The sequence below is a fragment of the Oryza brachyantha genome, chromosome 10 (genome assembly GCF_000231095.2).
Source record: "Oryza brachyantha chromosome 10, ObraRS2, whole genome shotgun sequence".
Taxonomy (NCBI): Eukaryota; Viridiplantae; Streptophyta; class Magnoliopsida; order Poales; family Poaceae; genus Oryza; species Oryza brachyantha.
In genome coordinates this window covers 10,660,244-10,683,160 of record NC_023172.2, presented here as the reverse complement: position 1 = coordinate 10,683,160, position 22,917 = coordinate 10,660,244, and the positions used below count along the sequence as shown (strand labels likewise).

Below are 22,917 nucleotides of genomic sequence, written 5' to 3'. Positions count from 1 at the left end.
CGCAAGCAAAGGCGAGAAATGCTACTCGCACCACCAGCCAAACCCCCCGCACCCATCTCTCTCACTCTCTCTCTCCTCTCCCGCTAGCATTCGTGCTTGCCTCCTCCTCCTCCTCCCTCTCTACCTCCTCCACACCCAAATCCCAAACCCTAGCGCAGCGCCGCGCCGCGCCGCCGCAGATCCCCCTGGCCGCGGCGGGGGGACAATCGCGCGCGGCGCCATGCGGATCCGCAAGTGCGCGTCCCGCCTCCTCGGCTCCTCCTACTCCGCGCCCGAGCCCCCCGCTCCCGCGCCGCGCCCCGGATTCGACCTCGAGCTCCTCCCGCTCCCGCTGACGACGCCGCCGCCTCCGCCGCTCCCGTACCCCGGGGGCCACGAATCCGGCGTGGGGCCCGCCTGCTTCGCGGCCGCCACCGCCTCCGGGGAGCCCTGCGAGCTCAGCCGCTCGCCTTGGGACCTTATCGGCGAGCTCGACATCTCCGATCCCCAGGTCAGTGAGTCCTCCTCCATTTCCATCTCCCCTCCATGCTCCGCAGCCTCCGCTCCTAGTATTCGGCTCCGCTTTGCTCTGCAGCGCCTGCACGCCCCCTAGCTCGTCGGTGTTGGGTGGTTTCATTGGGTTCCCGCCGCTCGGGATATTTTGTTCGTGCATGCCGCTAGGGTTCGTCGGCGGGGCTGAATGCTCGGGCAGGGGTGGTTCCGGCGACCGGACCCGGCCTGATCAAGGTCGACGGCGCGTTAGCTACCCCTGGGTCGTGGTAATTTGAGGGCCGTGGTGCGGCTAGGGTTGGAATCGTGGGTATGGCGGCTGGGTCGAACCCTAGATCCAGGCTCCCCATTTCCGCTGAGTAGATGGCCGGCGAAGCATCTGCACGTGTAGCTGCTTTGATTTACCTGTTTCGATTGATTAGGAGGAGGACGTCGTGGAGAAGTATTTCGTCCATGTTGCTAGCCGGGCTAACTGGCTCTTCCCGACCAGCATGCCTGCCTCCGTCAAGGCGGAGGGGGTAGCTGCGGCCGGCGAGTTCAGCACCAAGCCGCCGAAGAAGTTTGCGAAGAAGACGGTGAAGAAGGCGGCGCCGGCGAAGAAGAAAGATGCGGTGGCGAAGGAGGAGAGCGAACCTACGAAGAAACCAAAGGTTAAGAAGGAGGAGGGTGACTCCAATTCCGCCGCCGCCGCCACTCCCATCGCCGGAGGAGCAGAAGTCTGGACGTGCAAGAAGAACGACGGCAAGAGGTGGCACTGCCAGCGGCGGGTGAGCCAGCCCAACTCCCTCTGCGACTACCACTCCGACCAGAAGCGCGCCTACTACAACCCTCTCTACGAGAGCCCCACCGACGAGTCTGCCCCAGCGGCGCCGCCGGATCCCCGGTCGTCCGCGGCGCCGCCGTCATCCTCCAAGCCCTCCGCCAGCTCGAAGCCATCCGCCACCTCTAAGGCACGGAAGAAGAAGGTGACAGATGCTAGCGAGGGGTTCTACTACTACACAGGGTTCGGCCCATTCCGCACCAAGAGGCATTGCAGAACCAGCAGCAACATGCAGCCGCAGGAATCTACACCGGTGGAACAGCACGAGGAAGAAAAGCAGCCGGAGAATAATGCTGATCCCAGTGCAGGTAATAAATCCCGGAGTAGTGATGATGCTGCTGCTCATCAGGCGCCGGCGACTGTGGCGGCAGCTCGGGACGACCTGTCCAGCTCCGACGACAACGACATAGCCGGCATAGCTGGAGGCGACGAGGAGAGCAGCGACGACGCGCGCATCGGCACCGGCAACGGCGGATTCCGAGCCGGTATCAACGGCGACGCCAAGAAGAGGTGCCCGGCGAGGAAGAGGTGGAGGAAGCCTGTGAAGGCTCGGTCGCTCAAATCCTTGATGTGAGCTTACGTGCTAGAGCAAGAATGTAGAAGATACTAGCTAGGCTCGGGTTTAGCTTAGCTTAGGTTGTTTGCCCATGCTATACAAACTGTTTGGCACCGTGTGTTTGTAGCTTTTTTTGTTGCTCCAATGCCTTAATTATGTTACTGATCGTTGAGGTTCCGACTGAGATGCAGGAATTTTCCTCGTTTTTCTGCGAGGATTCATCCCGTTTTGGTGAAATTCTTATGAAATTTCTGTGTTTTAATCAAACGGGCCGGACCTTAGGCTAGTAATTGGTACGGCGTGTTTGTTCATGGGCGCTAGTTTAGCTGTCCACCCTCTCGTACGGGCACCCGTTTTGGAGGCGGATTAACCAAACGGGTCAGGTATATATATGCATGTAACCGCTATTCCAAACAAAGTACCCCGCCGCTGCGTACGCGTTAAGACGTGACCAAACTAGTCCAGCGTGAACCCCACATGGAGGTACAGATCGAATATCTGATCTACGTTTGGATGAAAGGTAAAAAGAAGGTAAACGGTCGACTCGATCGTTGGTGTGATGATAGCTTGTTTAGAGTTTTATTACGGTCAAATCTTGGTCGGTTTAAGAAGAGAGGGACAGCTAAGTAGTAGCGTGCACGACTAAGCCCGGCCTGGCCCTTTCCCTGCATGGTCGAATCGAATTATACGACGGTCTATTCGGACAAAAAACACGTTGACACGAACCGTATCGTGATCGCTCGATCGTCGTTGGGCGCGACGCGGCCTTGTCTCGCTCTTGGGATTGTACTATTTCTGCTGGGCCGCGTGAGTCCAGATGGTGCGCTGCAAGGTTAATTAGAGTAAACACACCTGATCAGTGGGCGCCATTATCTCACTGTAGAAATAAAAACATTCGAAAATGAGTACCATCATTCATATGAAAGAGATTGTTGGTCCGAAGTTTCTATGTATATTCACCAATCCAGCTACTTAGTGGTGGTTACAATACGCGCCGAAAAGAATTAGAATAGTTAATTTTTTTATATGGACAGGATTGCAAACAGTTGAAAACAACGGTATCATCTTTTCACTTTTGTTTCCGTTTATAAATCAAATTTAAATTTTCATTCTTAAATCTGATCTGAAGAAGATTTTAATGTCTTTTACTGTAATTTATTTTATAACATTACCTTTTAGATCAATAATAATACGTATATAAAATTTTTATTCACAAAATATATTTTATTTCTAAATATACCCTTTTGACTTTTCCCTAACTAAGCTAAACAATCACCCTCTATCACTTCGACGGAAGCGGTTTTTGATCAATCAGGTGTTTCCACCACCGTTTTCATCCCTAACTAGGCTGCCTACGGCCTTGTTGAGAACGCAAGTCGCAGGCGTTCACCGAGCAGCTCGTTTGCTGTACACCATCTGGATTGTTTAGTGACGTCATACACTCTAACTCTCTTGGCGTGTTGGGCCGGCCAGGATCAGAATTTGCAGCGAATGAGCCATCAATCGTACGGAGTATAGCAGGAAGAATCACGAAACGGTGCGACCACTGCCCGCAGATGTTTCTTGCCGACTCCCCGTGGTGTCGTTGAAATTGCGATGGATGATGGATGCACTGCTCCTGGCTCCACTCTTCGCCACGACAAGATCTCCCACTACGCAGGCACCACGCACCCCCCTGTCCGGCTGCACGATTTCGCCCGACTTCACACGCCCACATTACCACCGCGCCCGGATGATCCGACGAATCGGACACGCGTCACGTGCAGGAGAAAAAGAAGAACTAGCTATTTTGACCGTGCAGGAAAAATGGCCAGAAAAAAGGTCGAGCACCACTACCAGGAAGCATAAGCAAGAACGTGAGAGAAAAAAAAAAAGGAGCATGCATGGCCAAAGCAATTTTGAGATAATGACCAAAAAACGTTTACTTCCAGCTCAATTCATCTTTTCCTACGGGTGCATCTGGTCCTAGATCTTTCACCTAAAAGGTTCCATGGCGTTGGCCTATGAAAATTATCCGTGTGGTTAGCTGACAGTGAGCTGAGCTTGCTCTGCTAGTGTGTTGGCACTGGCTGCTCTGAAACCGAGATCGATCGATACGAAGAAAGAATCAAATGTGTTAAGCCACCGGCCGGAAGCAGAGCACCGCCGCGCGCCGTTCACGCCGGCCCGCCGCCGCCGCCCTTTGCTCGCTTCCTGCCGCCCTGCTGTATCCCGCCGTAGTAGTGGAACTCGTAGTCGTCGTCGCCGCCACCGCCGCTGTTGCACCGGAGGCTATCAACCTGGTTCTTGGCCTCCTGTTCCTCCACGTCGTCGTCGTCGCCCTCCACCGACGCCGTGGGCTCCTCCTTGGCCGCCGGCGGCGGCGGCGGGTCGAAGATGCTGGACTGGCTCTTCTTCTTGGGCCTGGGCTTGCGCTTGCGTGTGGACCACGCGATGTGCCGCTCGCAGAACACGTACCCCGGCACGGCCGCGCTCCTGCAGCGCCACCGCTTCCCGTCGTTCCGGCTGCACCTGCCTCCGCCGCCGGCGTCCTCAGCCTTCGCCGCGCTGCGCGGGAGCAGAGGAAGAGCGGGATTTTTCAGCCGGGAGATTGGAGGCGACACGCCCAAAATGGAGGAGCCGACAGCTTAGTAGAGCAGAGGTGGGTTGTGTGACGTGTGTCTCACGCGCACCTGTTCTTGGAGGCGAGTAGGACCAGGTCGTCTTCTTCCCGGGCTCCGACGACCAGGCTCCCCTCCTCCTCCTCCTCCTCCTCGCCGTCCTCGTCCTGGGCCTCGATTCTCCCCTGCACAGAGTCGCAGATGGCGGCAGGTGAGATCGATCGGCTCCGTTCGCCCCCATTCGCGCGATTACCCGACCCGATCCCGAGTTCGCAACGCCGGGAGGGGAAGGCAGCCAAGAACAGGTCAGAACAGAACGTCTCAATTCTCAAATGGACCCAGGTAGGTCCAGCCTCACCTTCTGCTGCGGCGGCGGCGGCGGCGGCGGCGGTGGCGGTGGCGACGGTTCCGGCGAGGGGGCCCTGACCGGCGTGCCCTTCCGGTTCCGGATCCTCATGTCCTCCTGCCGGATCGCGCGGGGCGGCGGCGGCTCAGGCTCCTGACTGTCTCGTCCTGCTCGCTGATCTCGACGCGTCGCTTTGCCTTCGTTGATCTGTAAAACCACTCCACTCCTGCAGCTGCTGCTACAGAGCTACTACTACTTGGCTTCTCTGACAGCGTCCCATGTCTCTCTCTCTCTCTCGGCTTCCAATCTTGACCCCGCGGCTCGGTGCCAATTTACCGTTTTACCTCCTTGCGGTTGCGTTGCCCGCGTGGAAACGGGAAAGTGGCGGCGAATGTTCGCGCGGCGCGGGGGGCGTCAAGTCGACGGGGAGATCGAGCGGAAGGTTCGATGCGTGCGTGGATTGGAGGCGTTCGGCTGCGTGCTTTGCCGCTGGCGCTCGGGGGGGGGGGGGGGGGGGGGGGGGGGGGAGGCGTGCGGTGGACCCGGTGGTAGTAGTAGAGACTGTAGAGTGTACAAGTGTACAAACGATCGTTTGGACGTTGGCACCGGAGGAAAACGTTTCCTTCGCTATACTGGTTTATTCTTTGGAGGCGACCAAGGCGGAAGAGTTAAATTTTAAACTAAAATTTTTATATCTCAAGATATTTCTCAAGAATGGTAAAAAACCCAAGACGGAAAAAGCTTTTCCGACATACCTCTTTCTATATCTTAATGGCTGACATGTGGGTCCGATGGCTATGTGACTCACATGTCAGCCTCTACGTTAGAGGGAAAATAAATTATTGGAGGTTGATTTAATACTTGTTAAGAAATGTTTTAAATGTTTTATCACTCATGTAAAATTGTTTTATAAATTTGTTTTAAATTTAGAGTTGAATTGTTATATATATGGTGCTATAATGTTGCACATCTACACAATTTTTTTCCTTATTTTTGTTGCACTACCGTCGGCCCGTAGCACATTATATTTCCTCCTACGCTCCTACGATGATCAAGTGCGTGGTTCAACTCACGAAATTTATGAACGAACTGCTCAAGCTGACAAGCTCCTTTGGTGCAACAGGGAGCCGATCAGGGGCTGCTATTCAACGTAGTTTGCCATTACGAGTTCGCGACGCTCATGACCTCATGCTCTGTTCAAGAACTGCCCCTCTACCACAAGCTAGCTAACCATGCTCTTTTGGAATACATGATATTCAAAATACATGAAAAATAAAAAGATTAAAATGCCATGTCAAAATAAATCTCACAGGAACAAAAAGGCAAAAGCCATGAATTTGAAATATGATGTGTTTTGATAGCTCATGAGAAAATAATACTCCCCCAATGTTTTTTATATGACTCCGTTGACTTTTATATTTATATTTGACTATTCGTCTTATTAAAAAAATATATAATTATTAATTATTTTATTATAATTATTATTATAGGAACTTTAAGTATGCCTTATAATTTTACATATTTGGATAAAATTTTTGGTTAAGACAAATGATTAAATATAAACAACGTCATAAAAAACATAGAGAGAGTACAAGAATTTGAAATGATTGTAGACAGAGAAGAGAGACAGAGAGAACATGCGTTGGACTTCTTGAAGAAAAATAAAATTGAATGAGGTTTAAGCTCATGTACTTATATCCTATATGTAATTGAGGTATAGAAAAACAACCCAAAGGAATTTGGCAATATCCAATGCTTGTTGGAAAACAATTTCTTAGGATTTGAATCCTCCTAAATTTACATGAAAACCGTTCAATCCAAAATAGTACTAAGCATTGCGGTAACCGGGAGTTTATGTGGATACCTTCAACCATCTCATCCTGACTTTGCAGCTATGGGAGCTCATGGATATATATTGTTATGTTTAATATAATATTGAATCGTGAAAGCCGTCAGTTGCCAGTAATAATCGTCTTGTTAAGACATGCTTGTACTCTATACATGTTTAAGGAGTTCAGCCGGTGTCTAAACTATCGTAACTAATCATAAGAAAAGTATATCATGTGACACAATAATATGGCCATGAATTTGTAAGCATAACTCGTGACATATTTAGACCCGAAACTGAGTGGATGACACGTGGATCCTAAGTAGAATAAAGTATATGATAAACCTAAAATAAATGCTATGCTAATAAGCTGTAGCAGGACTAAAGCATGGACAAATAAAATGAGTCAATGAACCAAATATCACCTAAATATCTTTAACGTGGAGAACATCCTGGGATAGCATCATCACCCATGGGTCCCATTTGTAAGGGTGCAGCCAACTTAGAGCAACTCTAACAATATCGGGAAAAAAAATTCTGGGTTTGAATATGAACGTAGTGTATCCCTATATCCAAACCCAAAAAATATGTATTTTCTGGAATGGAGGAGAGTATCTATATCAAATTTTAGCAAACTAGAGAAACAAATTAGCCCTCCAATAGCAGACTATAAGCTAGCTGTAAATATATTTTAAAGACATAAGAAAAGAGAGAAGATTGGTGGGCTACTAATTCGTAGCTAGCTGCATCACGGGCTCCAAGACGCATGGTGTGTATGATATGTGGGATCATATATTAATATTTTGTAGGTAACTATTGTATGAATTGACTATTAGATTGACTGCTATTAGTTGACTATACTATTGAACTTGCCTTATCAATCTTCTTCCCATAATGGCCAAACATGGCAAACCAAACTCACTTACCACCGCTTGCCATGTTAGTGGCCGTAGTTCCCCAGCATGGCAGACTCTATATTTCTCTATTATGAAATTATCATTTCTCTCTTCCTCTCAAAATCGTCAATATCTTCATGAGTATATATTTCTCATTTATGTGCCCTCAGCCGCTGACTATTGCGAGTAGCCATGGCATTTATATCTACCTCCTACGTTTTATAATATGTTTTATAATATAAATATTTCTAGGATTCAAAGTTTATACCATAACATAAATATTTACGGAGTGCTTATTCCAGTGCACGAAAATATATACATTATTAAAACAACCATATGCTTGTAAGGAGAATCTAAGCAATTTAAATCAAAATATGAGTACCAAATTCTCCTTTAGAACAAAGGAAAATTGGAAGGATTTTGGAGGATTGAAACCCATTGAAAATAATTCCTACAAGGTCCTTTCGAACAAAGTAATAAGATCTACATGATATTTTGAAATTCCTATGAAATAGCTCATTTAATAGAAATTATGTAGGAAAATTAGTGAGAAGTAAGACCTCATATTTTCCCTTCATGTCTCTCCACTTTTTTATGTGATTCCGACCGTGCTATCAGACAACACTTTTTAAGATAAAAACATATGGACACTTTTATTGCTAAATAATCCAGAGATAAACTATTTACTAAAATTTTCTTATCGTGCGTCGTGTACAAAAATACGTTTTGGAATGAAAAATCAACCAACAAATATAAGTGTGAAAAAAAAAACTATTCACCATAGATCCGGACGTGCGGTGGTACTTTCCAAAGAATCCCATGTCTAAGACATGGACATGTTGAGGAGCACGGTGCTAACAAGTAACAGCAATTGATTTACACCATAAAACTATCAAAGAACCGGCCAAACTTACCATGTGACTTGTGACAGGTGACAAACAACCCACCAAGCATCACCTGTGAACACATCAGTGCCAACTGCCAAGTAAAACCACACAAGGAGAAACTGTTGCAAAACGAGTCAGATAACTGATCGAGGAAGGCAACATCCGCTGTCTTCTAGGAACGAGACCTTTGCCACTGCTATAGCATATCACGTATATGTAAATATTTTCTCTCGTTAAAAATATTTATTGCTTAAAAGAAATTTAGTTATACTTCTAAAATTTCTAAAAGCCATTTGTGTTAAAATAAATTTATAAAATATAATAAGTTTATGATATTACGATTGTTCTTTTTTAGAAGAATATATGTCCATTATTTGTCTTATTTAAACTAAGCAATTTTTTAACTATGAATGGTTGGAATTTAAGAAGTTTAAGCAAATCTTTCCTTAAATATTTTTTATCAAAAGGAGTAGTTAAATACTATTATCTTTGTCCTATTATAAATGGTTCAGATAAACTACAAGGCATACGGAGATAATAAGTAAACCTGAAATTTACGCTATTTGAACCTTTTGAGAAGCAACTAAAAGAATGAAATGGTTTCAAAATTTATTTTAAAAACAAACCGTTCTGCTCCACACCATCCCTGAAATCACGAAGGTACTTCATCATACACTAACCTCTATAGCAAGAAGACGAAGGATCTCCACACCTTCCAGGGTGACGCGGAGCAAACGCTTCATTTGTTAAAATAGTTTTTAAATCTGTTTATTTTCGTAATTTACTCTTAAAAAGTAGTCAAACAGTAAAAAACCGGAGGTAAATCCTTAAATATCTCGATGTTAATCGACACACGCCCCTGCTAATACTGTTCCTCCTCTCCGAGACGAGAGCAGATAAGCCCCCGACGCGACACTCTCCTGCGCAGAGAGAGTGCCACCTTATCACCACCACCATGCTCTCCCTCTCCCACCCCCACCCCCACCCGGCCTCGACCACGGCGGCGCGCCACCACCACCACCGCCGCCGCTGGGACGCCCCCGCCTCCACGCACGGCAGCCGCCCCCGCCGCCGCTTCGCGAGGCTGACGACCTCCGCCGTCATCCTGGGCCCGGACGGGAGACCCATCGGCGGGGGGCCACGCGACCACAAGCTCCCCTTCACCCCTCCCCCCACCGCGCCGCCCGACCAGCTCTACCAGCCGTTCCACCCGCCGCCGTCGCCGCTGCCTGACAAGTTCCGCACCCTCGACCTCACCCAGCGCCTCGCCGTGCTGCGCGACCGGCTTGGGCTGTGGTACGAGTACGCGCCGCTGATATCGGCGCTGTCGAAGGAAGGGTTCACGCCGTCGTCGTTGGAGGAGGCGACGGGGATCTCCGGCGTCGAGCAGAACCGCCTCGTCGTCGCCTCCCAGGTCCGGGACTCGCTCGTCTCCGAGGGATTCCCCGACGAGCTCCTCCCCTACTTCGACTCCTACGGCGGCCCGGAGCTGCTCTACGAGCTCCGATTCCTCAACGCCCGGCAGCGCTCCGACGCGGCGAGGCACTCCATCGATTACCGCCTCGAGCCCAAGGGGGTGCGCGAGCTCGCCCGCTCCATGAAGGACTTCCCGCGCCGCCGCGGCGACGACGGGTGGGAGGCCTTCACGCGGGACACCCCCGGCGACTGCCTCGCCTTCGCGCGGTTCCGCCAGTCGCGGGAGGCCATCGACGTCGAGGACTGCATCGCGGAGCTGGAGCGCGCGCTGCAGGTGGTCGAGACGGAGGCGGCGAGGGCGCGGGTGGAGCTGGAGATGGAGCGGGCCAGGAAGAAGGCCGCCGGGGAGGAGGTGGACGACGCCGCCGAGGGCGACCCCGCCGCCCGCCCCGCCGTGCCCGTGGTGCGGCTCATGTACGGCGAGGTCGCGGAGGCGACCACCGTGCTGCTCCTCCCGGTGGTGCGGGAGACGGACGGCGTGGAGGCGCTGGCCCTCGCGCCGAGGCGGACCAAGACGGACGTGGACCTCGGCCTCGTGGAGGTCGACAAGGGGTGGACGCGGTGGGCGGTGGTGCCCGGGTGGGGGCCCGTCGCGGAGGTCGCCGGCGAGGCCGTGGTGATCGAGCTGGCGGACGGCCGCACGCTCCCGTGGCGGTCGGCGGAGGAGGAGCGGGTGCTGGTGGTGGCGAACCGTGGGCGGAGGGAGGTGGTCGAGGACGGCATCTACGTGGTTGACAGGCAAGGCAGGCTGGTGGTGGAGAAGGGGAGGATTCTGGCGGAGCAGGGCGTCGGCGAGGCCGCCGCCGAGGTGCTCATCGTCGTCCGGCCGCCCAAGGATGAGGACGACATGATCAGCGACGACGAATGGGACTGAGCTGAGGATTAGAGAGCGATTTGCTCTTCGCAAATGCGTGATTTTCTCTCGGTAAAGAAACAAAAAAAAAGGTCTCCTCCCCTAATCATTCCATAGTTCATGAATAATCATTCCATCAGGGGAAACCCATTATTTCTTGTTAACAGTACAAAATTCATAGGAACATGGCAGATGCAATTCTCTTCTAGCCTTTGCCATTGCTTGTTATTTGCCTCAAATAAGATGAACAGATACGAGAATGTTATATTTCTGAAATGAGATTTGCCTTTGAATTTGCATGCTAAGTCAGATTGATGTGCCATTTGGCACCAGACAGATAATGTATCTTCCTCAACAAAGAAATCCACAAATGCTCTAACATGACAGAAAGCATACACAATAACACAAAGGGTTTGCTAAGCAAATATTCCCCAGCAAATTAATGGAGAGTGTATATAAATAATGATTGCTTCCTAAGAACCTGCCTCAAGAAGTCAAGAGCCAAATGGAAGTACATGTTGGTACAATCTGGTCGTCTAATCAGCCATTAGAATGTAATCAGGGCGCCTTAAGAAAAAAATCCGGTGAATGGGTCAGGATCAGGGGATGCAAAGAGAACCATGCACACGCACAAATGCCATCTTCAAATGCTGCCAAAGGAATGAGGGTTGGGGTTTCTGCAGGAAGGGCGTCATCCCCTGGCACCAGCAATTAGGCAAATAATGTGGCTGCAGACATCGAGAATCTTAGTTCGTCTTGGGTTTAGGGGCCTTCTTCCTGTTGGATTGCCTCTTAGGGATGGAGTTCTTCATGGCTAGGAAGAAGAGAAGTGCCCCAACAAGTGCACAGTTCTACATTTGCAGTGGATTACAAGACAGGATGGTTAAACAATTCGCTTTATACTTGCACAACACATATAATTATCAAGAATCATGAGCTCTTAGGAACTACTTGGAAAGTTGGAAGTGGATGTATTACCTGTGCAAACTTGGTGAAGAGCGGTACAAATTCAGCACTTTCAATGTCATAGTTGTAGAAGTCATGGACAATTGGTGTAATAAAAATGAGGTGAAGCAACTGTAGGAAGAGAATAATTCCATTAGATGGTGATCAGGAAACATATTAGATTGATTACAACTTACAATGCACACAATAGAAGTGTTCATGGGAATTGGCACAAAGTTCCGAGTGTGCAAGATCAATGGCCTAAACCAAAAAAGTATGAACTTGCATGACTCTACATGGCATAGAGCATAAGAGGTTCACAACATACCCTTTTGCATATTCTTAACATAACTGCATATGGGAACCATATCGATACCAACATGAGAAACAACTGTACTTAGTTCGATTTGTAATCCTTAATGACATAACAAAAAAATCTATCATGTGGACTTGACTAGCATAACATCCAGTCCAGTCAGATTCATAACATAACTCAGCAAGTCAGCAACTTGCTTTTTATTGCCTAATCCCTGTATCTTAAGCCACGATATCCTTTTGGGATAACCTTCAAATATCATTCCCTCCCAAATTAACCAGTCTACCAGAGTAATCACAACTCACAAGATTAAGTCACTCCTTTTTTAGTCCTCCTGGGTTACGAATTGTTCTTCCTTTTGCAAACCTCACAAAGAAGTTGGCAGCGGAAGCATGAAGGGCTTGAGGACTTGGGGTTACTACTTACTACTTGCTAAAGAGTTGTGATTAGCAAGATATATTACAGGTAGGTTACTTGATTACTTTAGGTTCTACTGAAAACATAGCAATTCCTTTACATCATATGTTTTTTAAATGATGAGAAATTTCCATTTAAAAGCTATCCATTACAATTATCTGCATGTATAACTGAAGTACTGAAATAGCAGTAAGAAGTAACACATGGCAGGGAATGAATTCATGAGCAAGGATCACATATAGCAGACATGCAAATACAACCACAAAAGGGCTCCAGCTTAAACCATCATTAAGGTGTGGTAGGTGTGGTGCAGGCTGTTTGGCATGGCAAAGTGAGGAGAAGAAAAGGAAACAGGAGGTCCATGCTGGAAGGAGGGAGTGGTAAACATTGTTGGATCTTCTCATGATAATGGTGCTCCCATGTTATAAAAGAAAAGAAAACTAAGAATTCTGCGACAGAGTTTATAAATTATAACTACAGGATAGAAGGTGCAGAATGGGGCCAATTTGATGACCAAACTTTGGTAATGCCAGCTTTAGGCACAATATCCATCCATTATCAGAGAATAAAGCAAAACAGTTTTTTGCTTTTCAGTTTTAGCTTCCTCCCTATTCATCATTCATTAGTATAAAAACTGATTTCAAGGACACTTCATAGCAGCCACCAAGTGAAGACTCAAAGCAATCTTCACATCAAAATCACACTCGTATTTACATATTTAATTTAGAGTAACCATTTAACACTACACAGGGAGAGATCATAACTATACAAGAGAAGGTGAAGACAGGTAAGAAAAAAATACACTTAGTCTCACCTCTTCTATTGTCAAAAATAAAGGATGCAAGACCTCATATCTATACCAATGTTTATATAAAAGTAACACTTAACTCCAAGGAGTTCATCAGAGTTAGAGCATATCCTATTTTCAATTGCTCAAACTTGTGGCGTGCATATCTATGATTATTTTATGACGTTCAATGTTTAAATTCTCTAACTAATACAGCAAAAGTTCTCCTTGTTGGGCCACATAGGCAGCCAACTAGCTTGCCTAGCGCCAAGGGCAACAATGCAATAAGTAGAGATCGTACCAAGAGATAAGCACCCAATGAACTGCTGAGGATAAAAAGGAGACCTCCAAGACCCTTCAAAGCAATCATTGCACCAATAACATGCTTTAACTGCAACATAAAAAAATAATGAAAACCTAGGTTTGACAATATTACTTTATGAAATGGCATAATAACACCTTTTCATAGAATAAAGCATATTATAAATATCAACAGAAAAATTCATTACTTCAATATGAGGGACCACTAGTCCAGTACGGGTAGAAATATTTGCAACAACAGTGTTGAACTTTGGCTCAAGAGCTTTTGCGGCTGGTCCACCATCAACTCCAAATTCATTAAACCTGTAATCGACAAAAAGTTAAAACGATATGGAATTAGACGTATATGTTTCCTTCAGATATAAAAGAAGAAAAATAAATGTATGTACCTGACACTTAATTTATGTTTACGCTACTTACTACTGGGCACGAAATATGCACTAAAACTACAGCAAGCTGAGATTGAATCAGATTAGATCAATAGGCGCTTTCCAATTTTTGTCAATTTGAAAAGATATTTTTTTGACAATCCTGTGTTTAAACAGTATGCATCCATAATGTTGCCTATATGCTTGCATATGACCATGCGTTGCACTGTTGCTTGAACGACAAATTCTGGCTGCAGAGTAAGGTACTAGGGAAGAGTGATGGACCAACAAATTCTGTTAGTCATCAGTCATCAGATAGGCACAACAACAGTTGGAGTGAGTTTTTCTTCTCTGTTGCCAGCTTTGAATTGCTGAAGAGAAGAGACCCCAGCTATGTGATGTATGGGAGGACCGAAGGAGTAAGAAAGTGAGTAGAGGAGGAAAACTAACAACAAGAAATTCGTACCAGTACACATACGAGAAGGAAAACTAACAACAATGCACTCGTTGGTATCCACCTACAACTGACAGCAGTTCAAACAATATGCTCGCACTAAACCCCTTAACCCGAGGTTCCTGATAAATAGTCAGAGAGTGCACTAGAAGCAGGTAAATTTCAAGCATCCAACACCACACCAACTAGCACAAATCAAATAACAAACTGACGGCACCAGTCACCAAACGCTGCAGCTCGAGCACACATTCCACAGAGCAAAGCGGCGGCAATTTTCAGCCATCTCGGATCCAAAAACCCCAAGCCCCCCCCCCCCCCCCCCCCCCCCCCCAAACCGGATCCAAAACCGCCTCGACTCCTCACCGCTCAACCGCGGGTCGCCGCACGCGAGATCCAGATGCCTCCTCCTCCGCTAATTAAGCGGGTGGCACCGACGAGTACACGACGCGGCGGATCTAGCGGGGTATCCAGAGAGCGGAGGGAGGGGAGGGAGGGAGGGAAATTGGAGGAGGACGTACTCTTGGTAGGCGGAGAGGAGGAAGGCGGCGGCGAAGAGGACCCTCCCGGCGAAGGACAGGAACCCCATGGCGTCGGCGGGCGCTGCGGGCCGGGGCCGGGGGGCGTGACTACCGAGGCGGGGGGCGCGGAGAGGGGGCGGCGGCGGCGGTGGAGGAGGCGGGCACGGCCGCACGGGCTCGCGGTTATAAGCGATGGGAGGGAAGTGTCGGGAGAATGACTGTTTTACCCCTTGCAGTAACTATTCACAACATATTATACCTTAGTTCCATAATATAATATATTTGTGTTTGACCATTCGTCTTATTTAAAAAATTAGTATAAATATAAAAAATGACAAGTCGTGAACTTTTTGATAATAAAGTAAGTCACAAGCAAAATAAATGATATTTCTATAATTTTTTAAATAAGATAAATGGTCAAACATTTTTTAAAAAAAATCAAATATCGTACATTATGAAACGGAGACGGAGGGAGAAGTAGGTACGTTGGTTTTTGGTTGTTTGTTTTGCCGGTTATTTTGGCGCATAAACTGAACTGGGAGTCTGTCTGGACACAGCTTCAGCATCATGATCATCATCCTACGTTTATGCTACGGCTTCAAACCGAAAAGACTAATTAGCAAACGTTCACCCAGCTCTCTCTGAGCGAATACTCTCAAAATAGATAACCTTTTATTTTATGTGTGTAAAGTTTGCATATAATTTTTTATATGCATAAAGATTTCTACATATTTAAGTTTATACCTATAATATTTATGTATACAAAAAGTTTACATGTATAAAGATATGTATGTAAATTTATATACATAAAGTATATATGTATACATGTATATATAGTGTGTGTATATATATATATGCGCCTAAGCATACATAAGAGAGGGGGAAAAGAAAAGAATCGCCGCGCTCTCTCTCCGTACACAGATTAGAAACCCTCCCCCCCTTGCGCGCTTCAAACACCATCATTCGTTAAATGTTGCTGGGGTGAACTGCTCCCTCTACTTTAAGGGGGAAAAACATTTTAGATGCCATAATGAGTTTAAGATCCTCCCCTAAAATAAATCATTGTAAATATCTATCTTAATTCAGCTTGGTTTGGATTGTTCTTATGATTACCATTGTTCGTCTATTCTCGTGACCATAGACCCCACACGCGTTGTTATGAATACTAATAGATCGAGAGGACCTGTAGTGGTTGTTAATGTTGGCCAAGAAGCCCGACAACATAGCGTGTCATTGTCACTCATGATGTCTAACACATTATTGGATGATGGTGGGGGATACAACTCCGCTATTGGACACAGGGGTCGTCGAAAGATAAATGGTTCTACTTGCGTTGTTGGGTTCAGTGGTAGGTAGTTTCTTCGGTAGATTTAAGACAGATAAATGAGCTACGGTGACATTATATCATCGAGAAGCTTGGTATAATTAGGGTCATGTTGCCCAAGAGATGGCAATTAAGTCTATTTTTCGTGTTTCTAATAGTTAATATTAATTGATCAGGCAAGCCTATTGTGTTTTTCTAACCGTGATTAGGTTAAACCCAAACCAAAAAAGCTTAGATATATTAAGGCCTGTTCGGCAACCCCATATTATTAACCCGGATTCCCTCTTTTTCACAGACACGTTTTTTGACCTGCTAAATGATATGTTTTTTATAAAAATATTTTATAGAAAATTTGCTTTAAAAATTATATTAATCTACTTTACAATTTTTTATAACTAAAATTTAATTAATCATATACTAATCTATTACTATGTTTTCTGTGCCAGTTAACTAATCCCCTTACCAAACACGGCTAAAGTACACCAACCAAACAAGACCCTAATTCACCATTGTCGTTGCTTGTGAGGTTTAGAAAGAAAATTCATCATTTTCTATTCTTAAAACTATTACATTAATTATGTTACTATTACATTATTGTCGCACTTGACAAGGAGGCAACATGGCTCTTACGTCTGTCATCACACTAAAGAACATAGAGGCTCCTTTTATCAAGAGCTCATGGAAAAAAGAAAACATTCCAAACATAGAGGCAATGGTGCTCAAACAATAATTTAATCGATGCTATCAAGCTTCGGTATATGGAGGTTGGTTATCTTGAAGTTGGTTGGCTATCAAGCGATGTGGCCATCATGGATACAGACATCATTGAATTTAAATTTATATTGAATTATAGTTTAGGTCACCTTTATTTATCAAAGTTTTACTTTGAACTATCTTTTACTCGATTGAATTATTGGTTACTGTGTAATACTACATTTGCTATATTTTGGGCCACCCCAACAGCGGCCCAACTCTCTCTAGCCAGATCCATTGATACCATTGAGCTTTGAGGACAGGGACACTTGCCCCTCCACCCTAAGGACAAGAAAGCTGAAACTATTGGATTTGAACACTGAGTTTATGGATATTTAATTATCACATAAGTACATGGGCTTATAGCAACCGGCCTTGGGCCATGCTATAAATTATTCATTATCTGGGTTCATATTTGCTTATTAGTGTCACTGGTAATGTGCCCATACTAACACAATGGTTATATCCAATGTTGAAATTTGAAAAAAAAGGTATATATTTTATAAATTAAGAAGGCTATATATTTTATAAATCAAGTACTTAAAAAGGAAAGATACACAAAGTTACTATATTTCTAATTACATATGACCACATGTGTAAAATAAACAAGTTTTACATTATTGAAAACCACTGTATTGACACTTATTTTCTCAACAACATCACAAAGTGTAATCCTAGGTTGGTTAGCAATTAGGGCCAATGGCTCGGCTGAGCGCAACGATAGGGCGAGATTGGATGGTCGATGACTCTCGTGTGCACGCACGTGTCGGTATGCTGGTAGCGAGAGGGGTGAATGGCCGAAAGAGATCGATTTGATTTTTTTTTTTTTGAGCAAGCCGTAGCTTCATATATTAGATATTAATGGCTTCACAATCAGCCTTACCAGATCAAATAAACTAGGTGGTGTAACATGCCATTCCACCACCTGGTTATCGCCAGAAACAAAACGAGCACACTCATGGGCTACCCTATTACAGTTTCTATTGGCAAAACTAAGGGTTAAAGAAACAAAACTAGCACTGAGCTCTGCCATTTCCCTGAGAATGAAGGAAACCTCAGAGCGTTGTTTAACACGATCCTCCCAGAGCCTGACAAGCACTTGACAATCCGTCTCAAGCCAGAGATTGACCACCCCACGAGATTGTGCGAATAGCAAGCCATCCCTGCATGCCAGCGCTTCCGCCATGAGTGCATTTGGTACAGATGCGTACCACTTCGATTTTCCTCCGATCATCTGCCCATGCTCGCCTCTTATCACTACTCCAGCAGCAGCTACTAGTTCATCAGGATGAAAGCGTGCATCAACATTACATTTCATAACTTCAGAGGACGGGGCACGCCACCCTGAAGTTGAACGAATTTGTTGTAGTTGTACCTTAGGCCTTGTTTAGTTCCTAAAATTTTTTTCCAGAATCATCACATCGAATTTTTAGATACCTAAATAAAACATTAAACATAGATTAACCAAAAAAACTAATTGCACAGATATGGAAGAAATCTTGAGACGAATCTTTTGAGCCTAATTAGCCCATGATTAGCCATAAGTGCTACAGTAACCAACATGTGCTAATGACGGATTAATTAGGCTCAAAAGATTCGTCTCGCGGATTCTAGCCTAGCCGTGATATTCGTTTTTTCATTCGTGTCCGAAAACCCCTTCCGATATCCAATCAAACATTTGACGTGACACTTCTTCCAAAAATTTTCTCAATCTAAACACCACCTTAGTTGGGTGATTAATCCGCCAAAGATCGAAAGCAATATCTATCGCCCAACGAGCTGCTAGGTGTACAAGCACAACATCTTCCCCATGCTTCCGCCTATTCCTCGAATGCCAGATCGACCACATCCCACGGAGGAACAAGGACGCTTCTTTCGGGCATACAACAGCTGGATCGATAATGTCCTTCGCCCAAGTTGAGGGGCAAAGGTTTGGCATTTTAACGTCAGTAAGTTCTTTGGTCTGCCACCAAAACATCCTTGCCATTGTGCACTCCAGCATCACATGTCTGATCGATTCATCCGCAGCTCCACATGTCTCACACCTGGCCAATTGCTCAACGTGCCTCCTATGCAGTTCTTGGTTTGTCGGGAGGTAACCATCGATCACTCGCCACCAAAAAACTCTAACCTTAAGGGGAACATTCAATTTCCAAATGCGGTCCCAAGTAATGTCCCCAGAAGAAGAAGCTTGATTCCCATTTCTTTCACTAGAAACCATCTCAAGAAGCTTCCTATATGCAGATTTCACGGTATACATACCAAACTTCTCTGGTTCTCAAGCCCAGAAGTCATCACCTATTCCATTCACCTTCATCCTGAGAATCGCACGTGCATCCACATCAGCAAAGGTGCTCCTGATTAGATCTTCATTCCATTGCCCACTCGGCAAGAACAAATCACGAACCATCATATAAGGAGCCATTCGCTGAATCAATGGTTTCCCCCCCCCCCCCCCCCCCCCAAAGTGATCAAGACGATCCATTCCCAATTCTCCTAATGAGACCTTTACTCAGCGCCTCCCGTCCTGCCAGGATGGCTCGCCACGTATGGCTTGCATGTTTCTTCCTTGTAGCCTCCATGAACTCCACATCATGGAAATAGCGCCCTTTCAGCACTCTTGCACATAGTAATTCCGGGTGCTCTAACAGCCTCCAACCTTGCTTGCCCAGCATTGCAAGATTGAATAAACCAAGGTCTCTAAAGCCCATTCCACCCTCAACTTTTGGTCTGGTTAAGCATTCCCAGCTCTGCCAGTGCATGCGTCCGCTGTTTGCCGAACCCCCCACCGGTAATTCGCCATAATCGACTTCATCTTTCGACAGGATTCTTTTGGAACGAGGAAACAACTCATTGGGTATGTAGGTACTGCTTGAGCCACAGATTTCAACAGGATTTCCCGTCCTGCTGCACTCGCTTCCCTTCCACTCCAGCTCCCAATCAAACCTTTAATTTAGTGCTTTGGGTTTTGGGGTCTTTTTGGCCTTCTTATTTAGGCTTAAATATGGTCCAGCAAGTTAGGGTACGGATCATAGTCTGATTATTTAGTGCCAAGAGGTAGGAGAGAAAGGAAGGGGATGTCAACGCAAATTAGGAAGAGTGGAGACAGCGTTAAACAAAGAGAGGAGTAATGTAGGATGTTGGTTGAAAATACACATAATCTGGATTGCTCCATAATAAATAACTAGATGGATACTCCGCGCGTTGCTGTGAGAAAACAATATAGTAGATATGAATTCTAAAAAAATTTCTTACCTAATATATGATTTTTTTCATGTGTTTATATATTTTTATGCTTTTATCAATTATTCATAGGTTATAAATGGTTAGGTTGTATGGTGTGTCTTTTAGGGAAGGGATATAATTTACACACTTGATGAATCATCCAAAGACTAAAACAATTGAGGTGATGTGAAGAGATATAATTTAGACCTTTAATGCATCATTCTAAGGCTAAAAACAACTAAGATGATGTGGTTTAATTTACACCCTTGATGTATCATCCAAAGAATAAAAACAATTAAGATAATGTGACTTAATTACATCTTTTATGTATCATCTTAAAACTAAAAACTATTAAGGTCATGTGGCTTCATGAGATGGCTTTATGAGAGAAGAAAGAATGACATTAATTTTATAGAAAGTAGGGATTTCTGAGTCAGGAATAAATTAAGCTGGTGCATAGAAAATACTTTCAGATGTATGAAATAAATAGATGGAAAATGATGTGATTTCGAAGTGCTCTATAGTGGGAGATAGAAACCTAGCTTGGTACAGATACAGATTTTATATATATACAGCTCTCCGACCCCATTTTTTTTTAAAGAGCTCCGACCCCATTCATGACACATAAATATCATACAAGTAAACAGTTGGATTCCCGAATGATGGAGAAATTTCCTGTATCCGAGACAGGTTCTTAAACTAGTCCTAACTAATCCAAAATCGCCTGTCCATGTCACGCTGATTATGACTTTTGCCACTTGATCGATCGATCGTGTGGAATATGTTGATATTGCATTGGATTGGATTTTAGTAACCACTATCCGTGACCGATACAAATATCCCCTTTGTCCACATCACGCACGGCATTAATGCTTCTTCTATGATTCTATCTCGTTCGTTCTCTTGAATTAATACAAGTTAATACCGTCTTATCAACCGTGTTAAACTGTCCAGATATGACATGTGATATTTTGTCAGATTTGAAATGAAAATAATCCACCGCAGCTGACGAACGAACAGAGAGAGAGAACGGGGTGATGGTTATTGCATATTTACGAATAGATAATAATTTATGAATAAACCTTTCATATATATATTTTTAGAAATCTAAAAGCTAAAACTGAAAAATCAATTTTAGTGAAAAACTCTAAAATCAAGTCTAAATTTAGTTGAAAATTCAAATTAGTATAAGTATAAGTGAGGAGATGGGGTGAATACAGTCAAAGAAATGTTGGAATTAATTTGCAGCTATTTTATACTACTTTAGAGTAGGACAGTTTAGGTGATGGATGACTTAATTAGTTGGTGTATTAGGAGGTAGGTGATGATACTTAGCTGCTTAATTTTGGGAGAGCGGTATGCAAAGTGATGCAGATATGCATCTATAACTTAAACGAGATAATAATCTCTTAGTTGGTAATGGTTGTGTATGCCTCCTCGTCCGTGACATAATCCTTGATTTATTTTAATTTGAAGTAGTTTATACTTTATAGAAGGGAGCATCCAACACGCATCAACATGATTAGTCAACATAAGAAATGTTTATATACTTCATCCATTGTCAAAACATGATGCAACTTGCAAAAACACAGGGGGTTTTGTAAGACGTGTGATAATTAATACGACTTTATAGCCTTGCCTAAATTCATTAATTGATAAATGTATATTATTTATATATATGTCTAGATTCATTACCATTTATATTAATCTAGCCAAGGTAAAAAGTGTTACTTTGTGAAACGGAGGGAGTATATGATTGACAGGTCATGTTGTCCTTGTTTTACTTCCAAACATTTCTAGGATAACGATGAATTTACTTTCAAACATTTCAGGTAAATATGATTAGAGAAAATCTAATAGATGCTATTGACAAATAACTAATTCTAACAAATACCATCGACGAGTCTGAGTTCTATGAAATGTTATCGTATAAATAAATTTGTCTAAGAAATGTCATTGCCATTAGGTTCCGTCAGCAGTTCTCCGTTAAGTGTTATAATATGAACAATGTATTTAACTATGCGAGATGGATGTAACCCTAACAGTGATGGTATTTTTTTTGATAAAGTTGTTTGTACGATGACATTTCGTAGACCAATGATGTTTCATAGATCTTCTCAATGATTTTTATGATAAAATAGCTTAACCTTATTAATATCCATATTTTCAGACGACTTGGATTATTGAGATAAACATGAACTCGGATCAACTTTCTAACCAACTCCCATCATCATTATGGCCTCCTTTTGAACATTGGAGTTATGTAAGGTTTTTGTATTCCATGCAAAAATTTCCTTTTTCTCTTTTCAATCTTGCAGAATCCTATTAAATTTCATTGTGACCGCTTATCCGCACAAGGTTTTGTGGAGAAATTGAATATAACAACTAATCTCAAAGAATTTTTTCTTTAAATTTATATATCTCCTCAATTTTCTATATCGATATATCAATGCACCCTGTTCAAAAATATAAGGTGTCTTGTTTGGAATTTTAGTTAATAATTAATCCAACAGTTTGATTCATCTTTACAAATATTTGCGTATGATATTAGTTTTACGTCTGCTGATAATATATTGCAAACGAAAATAGAAGTAAAAGAATAAGGCTAGAGATGATCTAAAAATCCAACACGCCTTATATTTGCAAAGGAAAGAGAATTAACCAGTACATTTCAAACATCCGCATATCATTTTACTACTGTATAAGTTATACTCCCTCTAATTTTATTTGTTTAACGT

At 44.4% G+C, this 22,917-nt stretch overlaps 4 protein-coding genes across 4 annotated transcripts; 2 read left to right on the top strand and 2 right to left on the bottom strand.

The window, feature by feature from the left end:
- LOC102702693 lies at window positions 1-2,075 on the top strand. Its single transcript, XM_006662337.3, has 2 exons — window positions 1-490; window positions 912-2,075. Exons 1-2 carry the CDS (start codon window positions 221-223, stop codon window positions 1,881-1,883), a joined length of 1,242 nt encoding a protein of 413 aa, XP_006662400.2. The 5' UTR covers window positions 1-220; the 3' UTR covers window positions 1,884-2,075.
- A 1,639-nt stretch (window positions 2,076-3,714) lies between these two features.
- LOC102702414 (SKI family transcriptional corepressor 2-like) lies at window positions 3,715-5,123 on the bottom strand. Its single transcript, XM_015841522.2, has 3 exons — window positions 4,824-5,123; window positions 4,538-4,650; window positions 3,715-4,412 (listed from the first exon to the last, which is right to left on the bottom strand). Exons 1-3 carry the CDS (start codon window positions 4,920-4,922, stop codon window positions 4,022-4,024), a joined length of 603 nt encoding a protein of 200 aa, XP_015697008.2. The 5' UTR covers window positions 4,923-5,123; the 3' UTR covers window positions 3,715-4,021.
- Window positions 5,124-9,309: 4,186 nt separating this feature from the next.
- On the top strand, window positions 9,310-11,040 carry LOC121055527 (rubisco accumulation factor 1, chloroplastic-like). Its single transcript, XM_040528123.1, has one exon. It carries the CDS (start codon window positions 9,378-9,380, stop codon window positions 10,770-10,772), a length of 1,395 nt encoding a protein of 464 aa, XP_040384057.1. The 5' UTR covers window positions 9,310-9,377; the 3' UTR covers window positions 10,773-11,040.
- Window positions 11,004-15,041, bottom strand: LOC121055528. The gene is made up of 5 exons (XM_040528124.1): window positions 14,878-15,041; window positions 13,726-13,840; window positions 13,518-13,607; window positions 11,730-11,828; window positions 11,004-11,602 (listed from the first exon to the last, which is right to left on the bottom strand). The coding sequence occupies exons 1-5, from the start codon at window positions 14,943-14,945 to the stop codon at window positions 11,498-11,500; spliced, it is 477 nt and encodes a 158-aa protein (XP_040384058.1). The 5' UTR covers window positions 14,946-15,041; the 3' UTR covers window positions 11,004-11,497.
- Between the last annotated feature and the right edge of the window lie 7,876 nt (window positions 15,042-22,917).

Bases quoted from the DNA above. Each gene is read 5' to 3' on its own strand.
- LOC121055528 (XM_040528124.1), bottom strand. From the start codon at position 14,945: ATGGGGTTCCTGTCCTTCGCCGGGAGGGTCCTCTTCGCCGCCGCCTTC. The intron at 13,608-13,725 runs GTAATGAATTTT...TTTATGTTGCAG, and splicing joins TAGTGGTCCCTCATATTGAA to TTAAAGCATGTTATTGGTGC. The intron at 11,603-11,729 runs GTAATACATCCA...CTGCAAATGTAG, and splicing joins TCTTCACCAAGTTTGCACAG to AACTGTGCACTTGTTGGGGC.
- LOC102702414 (XM_015841522.2), bottom strand. From the start codon at position 4,922: ATGAGGATCCGGAACCGGAAGGGCACGCCGGTCAGGGCCCCCTCGCCG. The intron at 4,651-4,823 runs GTGAGGCTGGAC...GACTCTGTGCAG, and splicing joins CGCCGCCGCCGCAGCAGAAG to GGGAGAATCGAGGCCCAGGA. The intron at 4,413-4,537 runs GTGCGCGTGAGA...GCTCCCGCGCAG, and splicing joins CTACTCGCCTCCAAGAACAG to CGCGGCGAAGGCTGAGGACG.
- LOC121055527 (XM_040528123.1), top strand. From the start codon at position 9,378: ATGCTCTCCCTCTCCCACCCCCACCCCCACCCGGCCTCGACCACGGCG.
- LOC102702693 (XM_006662337.3), top strand. From the start codon at position 221: ATGCGGATCCGCAAGTGCGCGTCCCGCCTCCTCGGCTCCTCCTACTCC. The intron at 491-911 runs GTCAGTGAGTCC...TCGATTGATTAG, and splicing joins TCGACATCTCCGATCCCCAG to GAGGAGGACGTCGTGGAGAA.